We start from the raw sequence: 15,027 nt of genomic DNA, 5'->3' as shown, positions 1-15,027 counted from the left end.
AGTAAAAAACCTAATCATTACAGTTATTACATCGTAGTAATACAAATAATATCATCCTCCTTCCTTTCCCTGAAGCTGTGAAAGCAAAAGTTGAGGAAGACCATGGGGATGTTTGTGTTTTATGTAGGAAAATTAGGCAGAGTTTTGGTTTCTGGATTTAGAAGAGGCAGCAGTTTGAGTGGATGCACATTCTTATCAATCCCTTCTCAGTACTCTCCTGCTTTGAAGCGAGAGCCTTTCATTCCTGAGCTCTGTCTCTGGACTTCCCATCTGTCTTAAGGTCCAGGTGCAAACCAGCAGCCTACTTCAGTTCCATGATACCTGCAACCTTCTAGGCACTGTGGTCCCAGTTACTAGGGACAGAGAGATCAAGCAGGGTACAGAGTTCATACTTGTAGTGCAGTAGTTTTCTCCAGGGTTGTTAACCTTGCTTGTGGCTGCACCCAGTGTGCACTTTATAATCTGATCCAGAGAGTAGTAAGGGAGGGACCCTCTGCATTGGCCTTCAGCATCTCCAGCAATTCCAGAGTTTCTGTGCCAGATGAATGAGAGACTAGAGTGTGCACAGACTCCTGGGCAAGGTTGTGTAGGAAACACTGGTCAGGACATAGCGTTCTGCATCTTGGTTTCTCTCACAGAGCAGTGGGATGTGTTGTTCTCAACAGGTTTCCAGTCTCCTATTACAGCAGCAGCTGCCATTATATTGAGCTTTAATACAGCTTGATAGAATGAAATATAAAATGCCTTTGGTTTCCTTCCTGTAGTTGGGGAGCATGACTTTGGTGTCCTCTCATCAGGTTTTTTTTTGTGTGCTGGGACAAAAGAGCTGTGTGCTAATGTTAGCTGCTGTTTGGCAGTCTTGTGGTAATCTCACTTTTAATGCTTTTTATTAATCTGAAGGGCTGCTGAGGAGTGACTCTATACCTGAGGTTGGAGAGGATGCTGCTGCTACAGTCAGTATGGCAGAAACACTCACAGAAGAAGAACGGGATGAGCTAAGAAAAGAGCTTGCCAAGGTAATTCTTTTGCAAATAGCTCTTAAACTTATTTTGATAATGAAAATCTGGAGTAATGTTATCTTTAAACATACAGTTAATGCTTTGCATAGTTATTCTGTGAGTGTCTAAAGCTGGCACTCCTATGCATTGCACAGATAGGAAGGAAGGGGTGTCAAGGAGAAAAGAACAGCCAGTTCTACTGGTGGGGAATTAAGCTGGAAGTGCTGAATACACAGATTTTAAACTAAGATACATAAATACCTAACTCTTTTTTTTAACTTGAGTTAGAAGGGGGTAAATCAGCAAAAAGAACACGGTTGGAAGCCAAAACCCAAGTATTGTCTGAACTGGTGTGGAGTAGCTAAAGCTGTTTCCTTCATGAAGAATGCTTTGTAGTAGTATTTGTGTAGGCACTGTATTGCTAATGTCTAACCATGTTACTGTTCTTGTTCATAACAGAATATTTTTAAGAGTGAGAAAAAGTAGCATTCTTTGAAGAGCAGGCAGGCAAATATTCAAGCCTGATACATGCCAAAGTCAACCTTTATTAAGCAGTCTTTTTTCTTTAGTAGCTGTATGGGACTTTAGGACCCTTATGAAAGACACTAGCTTAGGCCTAAGGTTAGCAAACAAACATTAGTTTTATATTAAGCATATTTAATACATTCTTGTATTTGGCAGTCCTGAGTATCATTTCATGCCAAAGATAGTGAGGGTGGGCTGGTCCTGCTAGGATATGTCATGCTGGGCTTCAGACAGATATCTAAAACAGAGGTACATCGAAGATACTGTAAGGAGTACAGTAAGGAGCTGTACTCTTGTAAGGAGCTTAAATGAGTGGGCAGCCTGCTGCTCTAAACTGGGGTGATTTTGTCTGGATGAGGAAGTAGGATGGGAGGGATGCCCTTGCCTTTATATGTATGGCCTTAGTGCCTCTGTCACTTCTATAAAGCTCACAGAATGGCACTTTAGCACTGTGCTGGCATCTCTGGTCATGTTTCCAGGAGAGGCTTAAGTGACCATCTGAGTAAAGAAGGAAGTACACCAACAATATAGTTTTCTAGTTACAGAGCAGGTGCTGTGTGTTGTGTGTCTGGGTTTTGACTGCTCAGTCTGCCACCATTTCCACACCTGCTCTGGGGAAGAGGTGGCTGATCCAGTCTACAGGTGCTGGCTTAAGCCACGAAAGGACCTTCTGTTGAAGCAAGGAGAGAAAATTTGTGTATGACAGACATGCTCTGAGCTTCCTGTTACTGGTCACACATTGGTATATCTTCTGATGTGGAAGCAGAATACAGGGTTGGCAGTTGTCCCAGGTTTGACTAATCTTCAACCTTTACATATCATAGGTACTAATTTCTAGCTATGCAGTCTTTTCGTTACCAACTTCCTTGTACATATTCAGTAACAGAGCTAGCTGCAAGTACATTACTTTCTCACTAGCTCTTATAGTATCTGTTGGATTTCCCTTTTAGTATTTAGGAATGACTGTGAGGCAATGTTAAAAACCTCTTTTAGCCCTCCCATTACTGATCTCTGGTGGATGCTTTAAAGAAATACATAGTTAAATGGTTGGGTATATTTCTTGTTAACTGTTAACCACTTGTTAACAACTCTTGTGCCACAGGTGGAAGAGGAAATCCAGACGCTCTCACAAGTGCTAGCTGCCAAAGAGAAGCATCTAGCAGAAATCAAGAGAAAGCTGGGAATTAACTCACTACAGGAACTAAAGCAGAACATTACCAAAAGCTGGCAAGATGTTACATCAACCACAGCGTATGTACCAGCTCATGATGATTGTTTAGACTGCTGAAGTGAAATCTGTTTAGATCTTGTGTCATGTCTAAACACTCTGTTCTTGTGAAATAAGTATATATAACACAAAGTTAAGTTGTATTAATACTTCTCTGGGTAACATAGACTTTTTAAAAAGAAGAACCCTGCAAGCCATATCTCATGCAAAAGAAGAATGATTAATCAAAATATGGGCTATTCTAACACACTTTTTTGTGTCTGATACATCTGAGATACCAAGGTGTCCTAAGTCCAACAGAATACCCTTCTTTTCCACACTGAAAAATTGTTGCCAACTGAGCCCATGCAGGAAGAGCGTGAAGTCACAGTTACTGTTCTTTCCAAACACAATTGTTAGCTTAAGGTCTAGAGCAAGCTGCCTTCTGCAGTTAATAAACACAGAATGTCACAAGATGTACATCAAACTTTTTATGGTGAATTTTATTGACAGAACTGTGCGGTGCAAGAATTTAGATGCTTGGCACAAAAAAATAGACCTTTTTCAGTGTGTGTGTGCATAATTTTATTTATTTGTGGTTTGTTTTCTTTTGTATTTTTTGAGGTTTTTTTTCCTTGATTGGGGTGTTTGATGTGTGAGTTTATTTTGTATTTTAATAAATCCTACGAAAGCAGATAGCATCTGTTCTAGGGGTGGGGTAGTAGGTGCATGTCGGTGAACTGCGTCTGGTCAGAGCTGGCAGAGATGCTGTAGCCAGAAGGGACTGCAGAGGCTCAAAATAATGTCTTAAGCAGGTTTTCCATATGACTCCAAAGCTGAAGTGTACCTCTGCATTTAATGCAAATAGACACACCCTAAAAGTTTCCTTATGTGTTCATTAAAAAAATCTAAAACTTAAATGTTTTTTTGAACACAGATACAAGAGAACATCAGAAACCCTGTCTCAGGCTGGTCAGAAGGCTTCTGCTGCTTTTTCTTCTGTTGGTTCAGTCATAACTAAGAAATTTGAAGATGTCAGGTAGGTTTATTTACCTTTTCCCAAGTAACTGCATTTTTTATTTACGCGGTTGATTACTGCAGTAAATTTATGCTGTTAACGTACCTAGTGCTTCTAAAAGCTAATCTATCCAGAGCCTTCAGCAACTGTTTTAGGGGAGGTAAGAGACTTGCTGCAGAATCTGCTTGTATGTCTTCACTGGTGCTGAGGAGTTCTGTGATGTGTGTTTTATGTAGGCAAGAGAAGCAATGTGTGCTGCCACCTCCACTGCTGCTCTTACTTTTCTGGTGTGATTCCAGGCGGCACTGTCTGCCTGCCTCTGTGGGGTACACATAGCACTGTCATTTCTGCTCTCTTTCTCAGCTTGTGGAATATTACATTTAAACAACTAATATCTTTCACTGTGTTTTGTTGTTTTTCTCTTTTTTGTTGTTGTTGTTGTTGTTGGTTTTTGTTTGGGTTTTTGTTTGTTTGTTTTTGTTTTGTGTGTCGATTCCTTCCAAGTCTGTTTTATTTCTGTCTAAGCTGTTCTGCCTCATAGAAGTGGCTTGATTTTATTACATTTTTAAGAGACTATTGGCACTTTTTAATTCTTAAATATTGTTGGCATGCAACATATTTTGACTTTGTGCCAAATGACACAGCCCTTCATACACATTAGGTAAGTCTGCCAAGTCATTTTTGGAACTATTTTGAGCTGCTTGCAAAAATCCTGCTGGATGCAATACAATCAGATGCTTGGCTGACAATTCCTTGATTATGTAATTCTTAGTACTGGAACCTATACAATTACTCATCTCCACAGGTAATTTGTTATTGTTAAACTTATTTTTCAGTTATTGGGCAAATAAAAATTCACACATTCTCACAGAATATTGCTGCTTTGGCAGCAGTGTAATAAAATCAGCCATTTTAAAGTGCTGCCATTAACTTCTTGCTTTTTGAAGTCTAGTGAGAAAATGCTTTGAGTACAACTACACAGTTACAGATTTTTCTTCAGATTTATCAGAAGTTCATTTCTCTCTTTAATGCTTACTCTGGCATTGTGCAGACTACAGGCATTTTCACATTCCTTTAGGTAAGGTGGGCACAAGAATTGCTTCTCAAACTAAGCATGTAGTCAGACTGTCTCCATTACAGTTTTTCATTTAAGTTTTCTCTGTAAAAGGTAATTTCTTCTTTTCTTCAGTGTTAGTAAGGGTAAAATTGAAGCCCTTTTAATGTCAGGGAAGATGTTTCTTCATGTTCACCTGGTAACTATCTCAAAACACAAAATCTTGAGTATACATAATAATTAATAAGTCTCTCTTCCTTGTTAGAAGTAAACCCACTAAAATGATGCTGCAAGGTTTTTTATCAGGAGACAGAATATGGTGTTGAGGTCAATGGCATGCAAGATTCCTCCTTCTTTGTCTGTACAGTGTTTGTGCTGTGGCAGAACAGAGATTTCCCCCTTTTTGTGTCTATTACAATGGCTGTTTAGCATTGTGAATCTAACTAAATTACTAGAGTCTAAATGTAAAATAGTTTATACATTCTTTGTTCATAGGTTGTCCAGTGAAACAATCCTTGAGTTGATTACTTTAGCAATGCCAGTATCTTAGTTACTTCATCTACATTACCTTTGATCTAAGCAAATACTCAGTGTTTTCAGCAGTTACAACTTCTGTCCATTGCCTCTCAGCCCATCTATCTGAGCCTGACTTTATCTTTTCTGTACTCCCCCAGTAAGGAGCTAAAGACAGCACTAGGTTCTCTATAAAGATGTTGGCATTTGGCTCCTGGAGTACTAACTGGGAGCTGTTGTCCCAGGGGAGGAGATGTTGTCCAGGGGAGGAGATGAGCAGAGGCACAGGATGCTATGAGAACTCAGACTCTAAAGTGAACTCAGTTTGATCAGGTATAATAATAGCAGCCAGTCTCAAATATGTCCTGTTCAGCAATCAGTGGGACAGGGGGAACCTGGAAGACTCTACTCTGTTCCTTCTGGATGCAGAGCTCAGCTGCTCACTTAACAGGAGTCACTTTTCTACCTTAAGGCTGTGGTGTTCCCCAATTAGCATTGGAGTATTTCACTGGACAAGGACAAGCACAGACATAGAGCTGTCTTCTACTTCAGGAATGCCTTAGGAGTGTCTTAATTATTCCAGTTAGTGGCTCTGTTAGTGTTGAGTACTCTATTAGAAACTGGGCCACTGGGAGAGAATGTTAACAGTATCAGAGAAGTCTGCTCTGTTGGTGTGCTTCTCAGGGAGAATCATCATGATGGAAATGCAAGGTATTGTTATAAATTCAGGGGCAGCTGTGTTTAGAAAACAAAAGAAAAGTGTGAAGAATTACTGCTGTTAAAGATCTTAGTTGCACTTGAAACAGAATAGTAATGTTTTTCATGAGAACCAAATTCATCTGAATTCAGGTCTGAGGGTTATATAACTACTCAAGGGCAAGTCTGAGCTTCAGAAAGGTTTAGATGCTTAAATTCTTTCCTGGAAGTGAGAGTTGATGGGCCTGATACTTGAACTTGTACTGAATATGCAGGTTCATTTTTGTTCTTAAACTCTTGCATTGGCTTCATTGTGGCTCACTTTCCCTTCTATTGTTTTGGTTGAGGGACTTCTCAGCTGTAGTGGTGTGATTTCTTCCCTGTTGGACTATATTATGGACATATGCCATGCAGCAAACATCACACACAGATCTTTATTTGGGCACTGCAAAGTGATGTAATAGGGAGTTGCAAAAGGGAATGAGGCAGCTGCTGGAGCTGTGATTTTGGAAACAACTGAAATGGAGAGGAAGAGTGGACTGGTAGTGCAATGCCAGTGCATTTTTTGCTTCCTTTTTGTATTTGTTTTCTCTGCCCTTTGTTATGATGAAAATGAACTCTGTTCCATCTTAGGTTTTTCTTAATACCTTTATTCTCTTTATAAGAATTTGTTGAAGTTTTGATAAGCTAACCTTCCTTCTGTAGGCAACAACAGTATTCTGTGCAAAGTAGTAGTACCAAGATGTAGCTTTTGAGCAGTCATGACTTTGCACTTGGCCCTTCTTGCACTGCATCCCTATAATGGAGCAAAGTCCATCTTTGCCTTGCTCTGAGATTACAGAATAACTTTCTTTGCTTGCTTTAGAAGTCTGATCTCTGATCATGGATTCCTAAATACCGTAACATATCAGCTGGAAATTTAACTACAAAGTAACTAGCTACTGTGTATGTTGAGCTGTGTTTTCTAGGCTGGGACTCTGGCATACCTCCTTGTGCCTTTTCAAAATGTGAGGCAATGGAGTAGCTTTAAAAAAATTATTGTGTAGAGGATAAGAAAGCTTTAATACAATACAAAATGCATGGAAGACTGGAGAGCAGCTTACTGTGCCTTTTTATTTATTGTCTTTTTTAAGCTAGGGGTTTGCTTTTGAGCATTGCAAAGAGGGCTTGTCTTTCAAATTGCCCAAGCTGATGGCCTAGTTGAGTGAGTGTTTTAGTGTGGCATTCTGTGCTTTGGGAAAGAAATACAAGTTCTTTTCATAAAGCTGTTCAAGGCTTAATTGTGCCTCTTGCATTACCTGAAGAATAGGTGGTTTATATTAAAAAAATCAACTGCATTTATCTAATTCAGTTCTCCTGCAAACCAGATCATTGTATGATAAAACTATGCAATATGGTGGTTTTTTGCAAACTGGATACTGAGGGTATACAGAAGTGTATTGTCCAGCAGCAAGTAAATTCTTCGTGAATACATGAATAGTTCTTGTATTAAATGATGTCTGAGATGAAACTAAACTTTTGTAGACGCCTGTTAAAACATCTGTGATACACTATAGCTTGTTGTTTTTCAGTGTGAGCAGTTCTACAGTTTGTAAATATATGTATTTAATCCTCTTTAGCCTTAAACTTCTTGCAGGGAGAAACTTCTTGCAGCATGAGGGGAATTGGCTGAGCATTGACTGAAACTAGTTAGTGTCAGTGTAGCTCTGTAATAAAACCTGCCATGTAGCAAGCCCAGAACTTGTAGTAATCCACATCACAGTGAAGGATATATATTACAGTCCAGAAGACAATCAGCTTGTCTGTGATCTGGAAAAGCCTGTGGAAGCCAGGCCATCCATAAGAATGAAACACAGGAGAAATGGGCTTGGGTAAATAGATGAAACATAGCTGTGCATTACTGAAGTGTCAGGAAAGCATCTGGCCTTGTGTATCTGATTCCCAGTACACTGTAACTACAAATCAAACCATAGTTGTGCATCTGCCTTAAGGGATCCCAACCTTTTTCTATCATTTACTAATGAGCCCTCATAAAGGATCTCCTAAAACTTTTTCTGCAATAAACATAGAACTTTTTGTCTTCTGTGCATGTATCTTCTATCGACTGTGCTGAGATGCTAATTGTAAGTTTGGAGGTACATTTTATGAGAGTTGTTTCCCTTCCCTCCTCTCCTTCCCCAATAACTGCCTGGAAAGTATTCTCTTGAAAGGCATCATAAAGCCCAGACAAATTTTGACATTCCATATGTAGTTATGAAAACCTGAGATCATCACTTGTAATAATTCTAAGTTACTGTTGTGGTATTTGGTAAGAATTATTTAACATATAAGGCTTGTTTGTATCTGCAGTAAACAGGGATTTCTTGTATGGAACTAAATTAGGTGTGTGGTAGTGGTGTTAAAGCTGTGCAGGAGCTCCTTCATCTATACCCAATTACCTTCGAGGAGTGGATGTGTTTTCTTGCTAGACAAACAGTAACTTTATAGCAACACTGGCAGGTTATAGAAATCCTCCATGAATTTCAGAGCACAGGACTTTATCCTGCTCCCAGCATAAATCCAACCTTGAATACTGACTGATGTGACTGCTTTTGTTGATTGATGAGTAGATAATTTGTATTGATGAGTGTAAAAAACTTAACTGAATGTAAATGGAAGCCTTCTGGATGTAGAGATAATTTTTTCAGTAGGAAGATTAGCTGATTTATAAGACTCTCAAGTGTTTGCTACTCGCTATTGCCAAAACTGTAAATGCAGCATGACTCCTGTTGCTTGAGAAACTTAAGGAGCAGACAGACTGTTGCAGCTAAGCAGAGCAAGTACTAACAAGCATGGCACTTGAATCTTTCTAAAAGAGAAAAAGGTTGCTGCAGCTTTTGCTCTGATGTACTTGTGTGTGTGTGTGTGTGTGCATGGCTAAGCAATTTAAGAAAGCAAACCCAAGCAGTTACTAAGACTGTGTAAGACTGTTTGGCTGTTTACCAAAGATAGTTTACAGAAGTCAGCTCTCTAAGCCAATTTCTTCTCAATGTAATCCTTAAACTAACTTTTTGCTTTCTTTTCTCTTAATGCTGGCATGTAGTATACGCTCCATACAACATTCAATTAGTATGCCTATTATGAGGTAATGTATGCATAATCCAGCTCTTTGGTTTATTTATTTTCACATGTGGAATCAAGTCAAATTGAACTTAAGTCAACTAATGTAGTTTTATAAAAAAGCAAAAAACCCACCCAGCTTTGTAATGGAGTTCCTGTACTAACATATAGGATAAAATTTGTTTTATTTCTGGTTAACGGAGGTGGTTATCAAACATCTGGAAAGTCACATTTCCCTACTGTTTGGAAAACTATGACAGCTTTTCCCTGTCTGTTAGAGTGTAATGTTACTAAGTGATTCCAAGTTTTAAGGCAGTAGCTTGGCATATATTTTTGAAAATGAAAGTGAGTAAAAAAACCCTGTGGTTTCACAAGAAGTCTCTTGGTGATCTGGGGTGCTTGCCTTTTCTCTCCACTTGCCTGGCACCGTGTCCCTCTGAGAGTCTGGTTTGACACGTGTCACTGTGTGCTCTCCCAAGAGAAAAGTGTGCAGCTAAGTGTGGCTGACCCACACAAATGCCAAGCAAAGCAAGAAGGGAAGCTGTAGGCTTCTTTTGAAAAACACCCTTGTCTGCAATATTTATATAATACATTTTTGAGTAATCCTTAGTCCTGGTCCAATGAAGGCAAGCATTTTCCATCCTACATAAAGGCAGAAAAAGTGTTGCACAGATTTGCACATAGCAGTGACAGCTACTTGGAGCATTAAGCCACTTTTCTGACCCTAATGAATTATACACCAGCCTTCAGCACTGGAAGTCCCAAGCTGTCCTGCTTTTTGTATGCATAACTTACTATTTGTAATTACAGCTGCCTTTGGCACTTAAAGGCAAGGGAGAGTCTCACTTAAATGTAACATGTTAGCAGAAAATGCCACTGTGAACCATGTTTTATTTATTGAACATGTAGCAAAATAAACTGAATTGGTTTTCCTGTAAAAAGTAAAAAAACTGATGAGCTCTCTTCAGCAATAATACATTAGGCTAGCCAGAAGTGATGACTAAGATTTTCTGAACAAATGCTTTAAGCCAGAAACATGTTTGAAAAGACTGGGAATAATATAAGTTAAACCTAAAATACTTGCCAGTTCTCCCTTGCATGTTGATAGGAAGGATCCTGTTGTGGACCTGGCAATGTTTTGTTGCCAAGCTGAAAGTGAGCCTGCAATTCGCGTATGTTTGAATTTTAGTTTTGTAGTACTTGGGAGGATCAAGATGTAAACTATTTTTAGGCTATCTTTAAAACAGGGAAAGAGCCCCAAACAAATCTCTTGTTACTGTTGGGTAAAAGGAACCTGTCTGCTTGGTTTGTGATGTTTATAGGTTAACTAGATGTAATTTTAATTCTGTGGATCCTTTTTTTTATTTTTGTAGAAATTCTCCTACTTTCAAATCCTTTGAGGAGAAAGTTGAAAACTTCAAGGTAAGAATTTCTAAAACACATTATTGATTGTGCAGCTGTGGATGTGGAAAAAAGACTCAAGTCCTTTTGGGCAGCCTATTTTTTAGTTACTGGTAAACTGTTGAAGAGGTGCTTGGAATAACATCTTTTTAAGTCCTGTGGAAACAGTTTCTCTGCCTAATGATTTGCAAATAAAGTAATGGGCTGCCTGCACCTCCTACAGGAGGATGCCTTTAGAAGAACTGACAGCCAGCTAACCTGCACAAACAGCTAGTATTAGGTATGCAAAATAATTAATACCTGATGCTAGGTATCCAGAATTGTCTAGGCTTTTATTTCATACCTTTCTAGGGACTAGTATCCTACACAGGAGAATACCTTGGGATACATCTCTCATTTCTGGCATAAAAGATAAAAGGTCTTTGCACCTTAATTTTAACTTCACTCCTGAAAGCCTCAAGTGTCAGAAACAATCATTAATAACTTCTCCAGGTAAAAACTGGTAACATTAATAACTTCTCCAAGTAAAAACAAAAATTACTAATCTGTGTAATCAGAACCAGATTTGACTTCTCCTGGGGACACTGGGCTGAATGAGAAGCATGCAAGTGATAGCAAGGGGAATTGGGCCTTCTTTTCTTGCAACTAATTGACCTTAACACCCCTGCAGTCCCACAGAGCGTATGGGCGGAGGGAAATCAAAAGGTAAACATGTTACATGGAGAAAGTAACATAGTTGCTCTGCTCCTCTGAAGATCTCAGGACTTGCTCTTAGGACTCAAAACTGTCCAAAGTTCTTTCTTGAGAAATAAAGTAACGAGTTTTAACTCTGAATCTCTTAAAGACTTCTTGATTTGAAAGGCTTCATACCTTTATCCACTTGAAACTGAGGTTGTATCAACCTTTGGACTCTGGAATCAGCCCTGGAATAAGGGCTGCTTCGTGTATCTCAAAGTCAAAGGGAGATTGCTGTGTTAATCTGCTGGTGAGTGTTTCCTGCCAGATATGTACAGATTTGTTTCAAGAATATTGTGGAGGTCTCCTCAACCTGGAAAAGCTGCTTTGTTGAAAAGAGTTATTAAACCAGACATACTGGTTTTGTACAGTTAAGCGTGTTTGGCATGCCAACTAACTACTATGCTTTGTTGGGGATCTCTCTGTGTTCTAGTCTAAAGTTGGAGGAAGCAAACCTGCTGGAGGAGACTTTGGAGAAGTTCTCAACTCTGCTGCTAATGCCAGTGCCACAGAAACTATTGCAGAACAGACAGAGGAAGAGACCCACTGAGATTTCTGCTTCTGTCCTGCTACCCACTGCCAGATCCTGCAAGGAAAACCAAGCACACTTGTAACATTCTCTGCGCTCTTTCCACCAGATGTGCTTTTATTTAGCACGTAGTTATTTTACCCGATTAACTGATACCAAGCTTGTTTGTGGGTTCAAAATATTTTTGAAACTAAAATACATTGTTTGGGATTTTGTGTGGGAAGGGGAATTTCTATGCCTTTCAAGCATTTAAAGGACTTACCTGTAATTTGAAGACAACCTTTAAAATATAGCAATGAAAAAAACCTCTTTTGAGAAGTTAATTATATTGTACAGATACTGTGGATACCTATTTTCTTTTCAATCTGTAATTACTGCTCAACTTAATCCTTATGAATCTACTGCTGCTGCCAAACTGAAGCTTGTTACTTCGCTCCCTTGTGATTGTTTCAGTTGAGTGTTGCCTGCAAGAGACACTGGACAGGAGGCTGGACAAGGAGGAAGGATCACTCCCAGCTAAAGAAAGGACTTCAGTTTCAGCAGGCTTTACACAAGTTATAGCAGGATCACACATGAGTAGGAATGTACTGTCTTTTGAGCGTGTTCCTCATCCAGCAGGTGTGGATAGGTGATAGAACATGTAAAACTTAACCCATCTGTCTGTGCACTGTCCACCTCAGAAACTTCTGACCAATGCAGATGGAAGCAGGATGCCTCATAGTGCTGGTTTGGTTCAGTCACCATAGCATTTTCAGTCTTGTTTCTTGTACAGGATATCACTGTGGTAAGATAACACTCTTCTGAACATTGGACCAGTCACAAATAGATTCATTCACACGTGGTGGTGTCATATTCACACTAACAAAGCATGGACTAGAAGAATAAGCTTGACCCCAGAAGTGGTTCTTTTGTAGTCATCAAGAGAATTGCTCCTATAGCCTAATGTTGTTTCTCTTGTAGGCTGAGCCCTGAAAACATCTGCTACACCATTTTACTCTTTTTAAATGTATTTAAGCCAACACCCCTGTTGCCAGCCCCAGAAGTCTGTTTAGAGAGGTGCACAGTGTCACTGCTCAGCATAGCTCTCCTAAAAGATGTGTCCTCCTACATCTTGTTTTGTCTGCTGTACTCCTCAAATTTCTTGTGTTTTATGTGTTTCTGCCACATGGTTAGAACATTTTATCACCCTGCTTAGAACTGGAAACAAGTTTTGCTACATTTGCGTGAAATCCATGAAACTTCAACTGCCACAGGTGTCTGGAGGAAAAAAAGTTGGCTCCTGACAACCTTGCTAGCATGTCAGATGTAGAATGTGTGCTTAATTACAATGTGAGAAGCTTAATAAAAGTGTATGTGAGGAATGTATTGTCCTGTGAACATGGAGGATAATGTAAATAAGTAAGGAGATTTCATTTCTATTTGAAGCAGTCCTTTAAGTTTGGTTCAGAGCAGTGCTGGTACATACTACTGTACTGCTGGGACTCCTCATGGCTGAGCTTGGCATTTCTAGAGAACACTGAGCCTAGGTTGCCTTCTAGTGGCTTACATAAAATTACAAATCACAGCATTGTTAGGGTTGTAAGGGACCTCTGGAGTTCATCTAGCCCAAACTCCCTGTCTCTGAGGCAGGCTCACCTCTGGAGCAGGTTCTACAGGACTGTGCCCAGGTGGGTTTGGAATGTCTTCAGAGAGTGAGAATCCAGGACCTTCTTCAGCAGCCTGTTCCAGTGCTCTGCCACTATATAAAATTTAACTGCCCTGGTTACGGTGTGAAATTCAGAAAACAGAAAACAGGTTGACCTGTTCCCTCGGCCTCTGACAGCTCCAACTTAACAAAGGAACAGAGAATTGAATGGTTAGAGAGAAAGGAGCTCTTCCTCCTTTGGGTCAATACCATGTAGGGCAGGTTCTTCTGGAACATGACCGTTATTGGATGGGTCTTTTATTTATTTATCTAACTGGCAAAGAGAAAGGTCATCTAGTCCAGAGTTGAGCTTTCTGTTTGCTGAAAGAAAGCTTTTTTTTTTTAAGGCCACACTCCAGGAGCTTTTGCTGCATCTTCCTCTGCCCACAGCTTCCTTTCCTCATGTGCAGCTGGCTTTGGGGCTGCTGTGAGCACTGAAGCTTTGCTTTCAGGGCTCGTGTAGTAATCACAGAATCAATTAGGCTGGAAAATACCTCTGAGAGCAGGGAGTCCAGCCTACGAGCAAACAGCACTTTGTCAGCCAGACCATGGCACTAAGTGGGGCTCCAGAGGGGGCGGCAGAAAGTTGTGCCCGGCAATGTTCAGGCCGGGTATTACAAGAAGGTTTTTCCCGCAGAGGGTGTTTGGGCACTGGAACAGGCTCCGCAGGGAAGTGGTCACTGCACCAAGCTTGACAGAATTCAGGAACTGTTTGGACAATGATCTCAGGCCCATGGTGTGACTCTTGGGGTGTCCTGTGCAGGATCAAGTGTTGAACTCCATGATCCTTATGGGTCCCGTCCAACTCAGGTTATTCAAGTCCAGTCGTTCCTTAAACCCCTCCAGGAACGGTGACTCCAGCCCCTCCCTAGGCACTACAATACGTACTTACCTTTTCCGTGAAGAAGCTCCTCAGGTGTCCATCCCGCCCGTTCCCTGGCGCGGCTTCAGCTCCGTGCCCGCTCCCGCTGCTGCCGCCGGGGGGCAGCGCGGCGCCGCCGTCCCGCACCCAAGATGGCGCCGCCCGCCTCAGCCCCGCGCGCTGCGCCTGCGCGCGGAGCGCCGGCCCCGCCCCCGGTCAGTGATGGCGGCGGCGCTGTGGGGCCGCGCGGCCCGGCCATGGCGGGCGCTGCTGCCCACGCTCCGCCGGGCCAGCGGCGCCGCGTCGGGAGCCGCCGAGACTCCCCCGCAGCGAACGGAGCAGCGCCCGGGCGGCGGCACCGCGGGCTCCGCTCCCCGGCAGGTGAGGGCGCGAGGGGATCGAGCCGGGGCAGCGTGCTCGGCCCTAATGCGGCAACAGCCGGAGCGCTGTGTCCGGTTCTGGTCTCGGCGGTACAAAAGAGAGGAGGCGCTGCTGGAGAGGGAGCAGCGGAGGGCCAGAAACATGAGGAGGGGTCTGGAGCATCTCTCGTACGAGGGGAGGCTGCGGGAGCTGGGTGTGTTCAGTCTGGAGAAGACAAGACTGAGAGGGGATCTCATCAATATATAAGTATAAATACCTAAAAGGCAGGTGCCAGCAAGATGGTGCCAGAGTGTTTTCAGTGGTGCCCAGCGACACCACTAGGGTA

At 41.5% G+C, this 15,027-nt stretch overlaps 1 protein-coding gene across 5 annotated transcripts in view; it reads left to right on the top strand.

The window, feature by feature from the left end:
• The window catches only part of TPD52 (tumor protein D52), a 40,888-nt gene extending 27,752 nt beyond the window's left edge, over positions 1–13,136 (top strand). For 3 of the 5 annotated variants that reach the window (XM_036406084.2, XM_036406091.2, XM_054515239.1), the window contains 7 exons: positions 901–1,016; positions 2,626–2,774; positions 3,668–3,769; positions 4,800–4,826; positions 9,094–9,135; positions 10,484–10,532; positions 11,680–13,136. In XM_036406084.2, coding sequence (XP_036261977.1) covers positions 901–1,016; positions 2,626–2,774; positions 3,668–3,769; positions 4,800–4,826; positions 9,094–9,135; positions 10,484–10,532; positions 11,680–11,796 — 602 coding nt within the window. In that variant the 3' untranslated portion in view covers positions 11,797–13,136. The remainder of the gene's footprint in view (positions 1–900; positions 1,017–2,625; positions 2,775–3,667; positions 3,770–4,799; positions 4,827–9,093; positions 9,136–10,483; positions 10,533–11,679) is intronic. The other 2 variants (XM_054515240.1, XM_054515243.1) reach the window with 2 other exon arrangements.
• Positions 13,137–15,027: the final 1,891 nt, after the last annotated feature.

Source organism: Molothrus ater, chromosome 1 (genome assembly GCF_012460135.2).
Source record: "Molothrus ater isolate BHLD 08-10-18 breed brown headed cowbird chromosome 1, BPBGC_Mater_1.1, whole genome shotgun sequence".
Taxonomy (NCBI): Eukaryota; Metazoa; Chordata; class Aves; order Passeriformes; family Icteridae; genus Molothrus; species Molothrus ater.
The sequence above is the reverse complement of the archived record's forward strand: the minus strand, read 5'-3'. Positions and strand labels throughout refer to the sequence as shown.